This window comes from Gasterosteus aculeatus, chromosome 20, assembly GCF_964276395.1.
Source record: "Gasterosteus aculeatus chromosome 20, fGasAcu3.hap1.1, whole genome shotgun sequence".
Taxonomy (NCBI): Eukaryota; Metazoa; Chordata; class Actinopteri; order Perciformes; family Gasterosteidae; genus Gasterosteus; species Gasterosteus aculeatus.
In genome coordinates this window covers 21309871-21315870 of record NC_135707.1, presented here as the reverse complement: position 1 = coordinate 21315870, position 6000 = coordinate 21309871, and the positions used below count along the sequence as shown (strand labels likewise).

The 6000-nt window shown below is 43.9% G+C and overlaps 1 protein-coding gene across 11 annotated transcripts in view; it reads right to left on the bottom strand.

Annotated features, from left to right (window-relative positions):
* Positions 1-270: 270 nt before the first annotated feature.
* The window catches only part of adgrb1a (adhesion G protein-coupled receptor B1a), a 120491-nt gene continuing 114761 nt past the window's right edge, over positions 271-6000 (bottom strand). For 7 of the 11 annotated variants that reach the window (XM_078094118.1, XM_078094113.1, XM_078094119.1 and 4 more), the window contains 3 exons: positions 3245-3280; positions 2878-3036; positions 271-1951 (listed from right to left, as the gene is read on the bottom strand). In XM_078094118.1, the coding sequence (XP_077950244.1) occupies positions 1757-1951; positions 2878-3036; positions 3245-3280 (390 nt within the window). In that variant the 3' untranslated portion in view covers positions 271-1756. The remainder of the gene's footprint in view (positions 1952-2877; positions 3037-3244; positions 3281-6000) is intronic. The other 4 variants (XM_078094122.1, XM_078094121.1, XM_078094123.1 and 1 more) reach the window with 2 other exon arrangements.

Sequence of the window (6000 nt, the reverse complement as noted above, 5' to 3'; positions counted from 1 at the left end):
AAATTTTTTTGTTCTTGTTTGGATGTTCAAGTGTGTGTAGAGCTAGCATTTATGTTCTATTGTCTTTGAGCGTAACACATAGTGTGTAACCGATGTCAACTGAAAATAAAAGGATTGAAAGAGACTGGTAGCTTGTTGGGGCTGATGGAAGCTTTTGTTGGCGTGCTTCTGCTACGTAGATAAATGACTGAGGGAGTTGCTGCTTTTACATATCGCCACCTGTATCATGTTAAATCGCGTGTTCTCAAGTAAACAAGATGACTCATGTTATTTTATTATATAGATATGCTTTTATTAGAAATAAGACACATTCATTTTGTGCTCTGAAAACTGTACATTAACAAAGAGGCGACCCCAGTAAATTAAAAAGTGGAGAGGGGGGAAGTGGGAGGGGTATCTGTGTGTGGCGGGATGGGGGAGCAGATCAGTGGGTCAGAGGTCAGAGGTCAGGGTTTCAACAAATACAGATTTGAGAAGGTGACTGGCGGTTATATCAAAACACACACTGTTACATAGCGATACAGAACACTCGTTTAGTCCAGTACCCTGAAAGTACAAGGAGGGAAAGGGAGGATCGGTATCAGAATAATCATGTTCATATTTATAATAATGATAACAGCTATCCCCAAGCACAGTAAGAAAGATATTTATAGGCTAAAATCCATTCTGTAGAACTCTGTTGAAATAATTACAATGCTGTACATCAGGACTCCAAATGAGCCTTGTGCTTTCTGTGTGCAACCACCATCCCTCTAATGAACTGACTGCTCTCTATCATCACCTTTAATCACCATATTTATTTATTTATATATTTATACATTTAGTCTTCTTTTTCTTCTCTTTTTTGAATCGCCTTTATACGTGTACATGGTTCTCCACAGTTCCGACTCAAACAGCATGTGTTTGTTGAATATGGCGTCCTTCTGGATATATGGACGCTGTGCACATGGTGTCCCCCTGTTGGAGGCGTTGAGGTGAAGGGTCCAGTGCAGCACAGGGCCCGGCGGCCCGGTCTCTGCCATCTGCCGAGGTGTCCGTCAATGAGAAGGAAATTGCCCTTTTGGCTCAAAGAAACATTGACTTTTTAAAAATGTTGTACCCCTCCACCGCCCCGTTCCCTGCTCTTGTCACTGCGGGGCCCCGCCGGGAACTCTGGGGATCAGGCAATGGAGGCAGGACTGAGTGAGTTGAAGGGGCGGGGCTACTGCAATGAGCGCCACATGGGTGTACGGCGGGCAGTCGGCCCCGTTCCTTCCTTTTCCCTTTCGAGATTGATGTTGGAGAAAAAAAATGAGTCCAGCGGCATCTCGAGCCGTACACAACAGCGTCCATCATGACAAAGAGAGAGCGGAAAAGTGACAACACGATACTCTCAACAGTGGGAAAAAATCATGGTTATTACACTGTTTTTCATTTCACACGGGGTAAACGTTGCATTAATACCTGTGCCTGTCTGCTAAATACATGGCTATGTGATGCACATGTAGTAGCTGAATCTGCTACCATGACAATCTGAGTCACTAGGTGTCTGAGACCAGATGACCGGTATTTAGTAGACAGACACTCTGTCCAAACATCACATGGAACATCATAGAAAGACCCTCGGCCTCTCGGGACTTGGTTGAATAGATTTCTCTCCCCCTCATGTGGTCGCAGGGGGCTTGGGTGGATATCCAGAGCAGGGCAGTGTGTGCGGTTGTTCGTCTGAGAGGATTGGAAGAAGAAGCAAGTTGTGGGTGTGTTTTGGGGATCTCGGTCACACCTCCGTCTGAAGGTCCATGATCTCCTGGCCCACCAGAGGAATGGTGGCACTGGTCTTCTCCCACTCCACTGTCTGCAGCTCCAGAGGGGACGCCGCCACGGTCTCCAGGTCCTTCCTCACCCAGGAAGGGGGGGAATGGGTCTTCCTTATGCCCTCCCACGCTCTCTTACTGGGGGTCTGCTGCTTGTCCTGGTGGGAAGAAAGACCGTTTGTTTTCTCAGGGATGAGACAATATGTGATGTATTGCAGAAGTTATTGTTCTTTTGGTGGACCTGCTTCACCTCACTCTGAATGTTTTTATTTCCAAAAACATTTCAGTGGGTATGAGCAGCTACATACAGAAATAAGGACTGGGAAGCAACAATGGTTGTGGCTGAGACACATCCTCAAATCACATGTTGAAGACGTCGTTCTCCTTCCACTGATTTGATGAGACATCAAAATGGTCTTTTTCTTTCTCGCCGTAGATGTGATTGCTGCGTGATTCTATGATTGGTCACTGACACTACCTGTGTCAAATAGCTGCACTGTTGCTCTTTGAAGTTGGACCTGGTCCTCAGCCAGACAAGACCTCCCTCCAAAGGTGTGAAACAAACATAGTTTCAGTATAAATAGAAAGGATCGGCTGCCGGAGAATGACTGCAGCTACAAAGCCAACATGGAACCCTTCCTGTACCTACTATTGTTCAGGGACACGTTCCCAGCCAATCCACTCCCATCCAAGTTCTCCATTGTTAATAGGGGGGGGGGGCATTATTTATCAAGCTAATGGTCTCGCCAACCAAGAAAATACCAAACTCCAACGTAGATAATTAGAATGTCTTGAGTGCCAAGAGTAAGTCAAACGTGCAGCTTAGAGTTCTATTTGATTCTGCATAGACAATATTCATTAAGAGTCAGGGGGAGCTTGTTGGACATAAAACTCATATGTTCTTTAACGCTGCCCCTTGATGTCCCCACAGCTAAGACTTAATGCACCTACCAGAAAACAGGAAACTCAACCTAAGTGTAGCGGTTTGTGCTAATAATGGAAGGAAAACAGCATTACATATAGGAGAGGGGTGGGGGTGGGGAGTGGGGGAGGGGGCAGAACAGAATAAAGTTAAACTCTTTACACTCAGGTTGGTCTTGTCGCTGCTGGCAGAGGACACACTCCATCTTTTGGCAGCTTTGGCGTCAACAGGTGGAGATTCTCTATCCTTGTCTGCACTGTGAATCTTCCTGTTCAGGTCCTGAAACATGTCCTGGTGGCGTTTCCGGGTGTGCATAATCTTCTACACAGGGACATTGCACGTTAACGTACAAGGTACACAGCACAAGGTTCCATTAATCCGTTTCACATGTGATGTCTCCAATCCCAACACTACCATCAAGCCCATATGATGAATGTATGCAAGCAGAGAGGTCTGAACAGCTAAGAGACATCAGCGTGTTGCTCTACATCTAAAGAAGCTGTGTAGGAATCAAAGAGACTAATATTACCTCAAAGTCAAGCTCTGCATAGCGTGATTTTCGTCTCTGGGGGGAGATGAGACAGAGAGATTACAGATGTGTCCTGTTTATGTGTGCCTTGTGAGCACGCAAATGCTCCAGTGTTTCCGAACTGTTTCGTTGTGTGTCTCCGCGTCTGCCACTCAACCACATGTGTTTCTGGGATGCGGAGGAGAGCAGTGAGTCACAGGATTTGCTGCTGGTCATTCTGACCCTGTTGGCACATGTTTGTAGTTAACAGATTGTGACCGAATGACCTTTTAAGTCCTCCATCACCGAGTTGTTGAAGGAATAGTTGACCTTCAGGCTGCTCGGTTGCCGTGGCAGCTGCCGCTTCGCACGGCATCATGGAAGTGTGTTTTGGCCCCGAAGTGAGAAAGACACCAGCAGGCAGATGTCACTGTCGTCTCATCCTGCACTATGAGCTACGTGGACACTAACGTTTTCTAGATGCTGTTGATACTTGGGTCCATACAAAAGCTTGGGCAGTTGTTGTGATGCAGTGTTTGTAACCAAGAAGAGAACAGGACTTGTTGTCTTATTTCAGTATCATAAAGGGAAGGATTTCAGCATTTGTTGCTGCAGGTTTACAGCCTTGGAGGTGCGGGGGACGGGGACGGGGGACGGGGGGGGGGGGCAGATGGACAGTCGGACAACAACATTTTACTCCCACCAGTAACTGATTAAATTAATAAATAAATATTACAAGTGGCTCCCTAGCCAATCTGCATGGTTCATTTCCCCGACCGAGGGGGGCTGAAGCCGTGTCGCCGCCTCAGTACACGACAAACAGATGATTCCACAGAAAGAATTAGTGGAGTCCGCATGTTGAGTGGTAATAAAGACATGAGATGAGGAGGGATGTTCACCATCATTATACTGCCATCTTTTCTCAAACAAAGCCTTTTTTCAAATGTTCAATAAGGTTGTAAATAGGGATGTCACGATTAACGCATTAATCTATGCGATTAATGTAGTCTAGATTAATGCAACAAAATATTTTTAAGTAGTTAACGTTTGTTTACTTCCGGTCCCAAAAGTTGACCGCGGAAACGGAACGGCCGCTAGATGCAGTGTTACATCTTCGTCATCATCGTCACTCATCTATAGCAAATTGTAAATTGGCTTATTTGAGGAAATTGCACTTTCTTGTTTCTTGTTCTCCTGAGTTTGTACCCTATGGTTGAATGCACTTATTGTACGTCGCTTTGGATAAAAGCGTCCGCTAAATGACATGTAATGTAATGTTACATCGGAGAGAGGAAAACAGAAGCTCAAGATGGAGAGAGCGTTTTGCATTGGAAGCAAAACGAACAGTGGTGCGACATACAGCAGAGAACTGAGCAGACGAATTAGTCCAAGTGTCAAACAGAAAGCGGGTGAGTCAAACGGACCCCTTAAAGCACCGCTATGGTAAGCTAGCTGCTAGGTTAAGCTAGCTGCTTCCATCTAATCTAACGTTACCCTGCGCTGCACAGTCTACAGACGCCCACCACCGTGTCCCTAAAAGACGGTGGTTTAAAAAGACGTCCTGGCTAAATGTAGGGACATAGTTGGCACTTCAAACACACCCGTTAAATGATGGAGAGTCGAGAACAAAGTACACGAGGACAACAGGAAGAGTCGCTAGTTCAACATGTTCCACCCGGTGGAATTCTGCCTCCAAGATGATCACGCGTGTGGAGTTTTGTGTTTAGAATAACATTTACTGTGTGACAACAGTGTCTAACATACACACTTTCTAAAGTGATCATTCATTACTTTTAAGATTTAGTCCTTAGAAGAAAAACAAACATTATAAATAACATTGTAACAACAACAACACTCATTAAACACCATTAATCGAGATTAATGAATTTCAAAATGTGCGATTAATTAGTTAATTTCTACTATAACTATTGACAGCCCCAGTTGAGAGGTGTGTCCACTACTGACTCCAGCGACATAGCATTAATAGGTTTTTAATCATCAATTGATATCACTTCTGCTTTGACACTGTTTTGATTCTGTCAATCGAACCCACCACTTCCTGCGGATATTTCAAATTAAAAGACTAATTTGACCTTTGTTACGTAACTGTTTTACCTTACTTAGAAGTACTCTTTTTAACCCAAATCACAAAAAAATTCTTAACCTAGCCAAATAGTTTTGTAACTGTAAAAACGAACCAAACCTACATTGTTTTTACAGACTGTGTAAATGTAGCAGGTGTAAATTGTTCGATCTTACAAAGACAGTGTGCATGTAAGGAATGTAAAGTTACAAAAAGTACCTGACAAGAACAAAACTGAAAGTGGAACCTGACACAGCTGCCCAATTTGTCCCTAACCAATGATAGCGCGGCATCTTTTTGTCCTACATAATGTCATCAGGAAAAAAAATGTAAACAAGAAAGAGTTTTCCTCGATTCCAGAGCAACAACCAAACATTTCTGTTGCTTTCTGTTTCAGAGCAAAGAGTTCCTATCGATTGTAAAATTTGTCTGGCTCTGAAAACTTTTTGACTAATTTCTGAATATCTGATTTTACAAGAAATTGCTTGGCTTTTCCTGATAATGATACCTATCCTATTTTGCTTTACGTACCAATCAAAGATATTGTCGATGTTTTGACGTGTGAGAAAAGAGAACGCGAGATCAGCACGGTCGGCATGATGCGATTTTGTTGCTGTAATAGGAATGCGTGAATGGTGATGTTCACAATAGTATGGTGAATTCATTCAGACAACAAAAAACAAGTAAATCAACC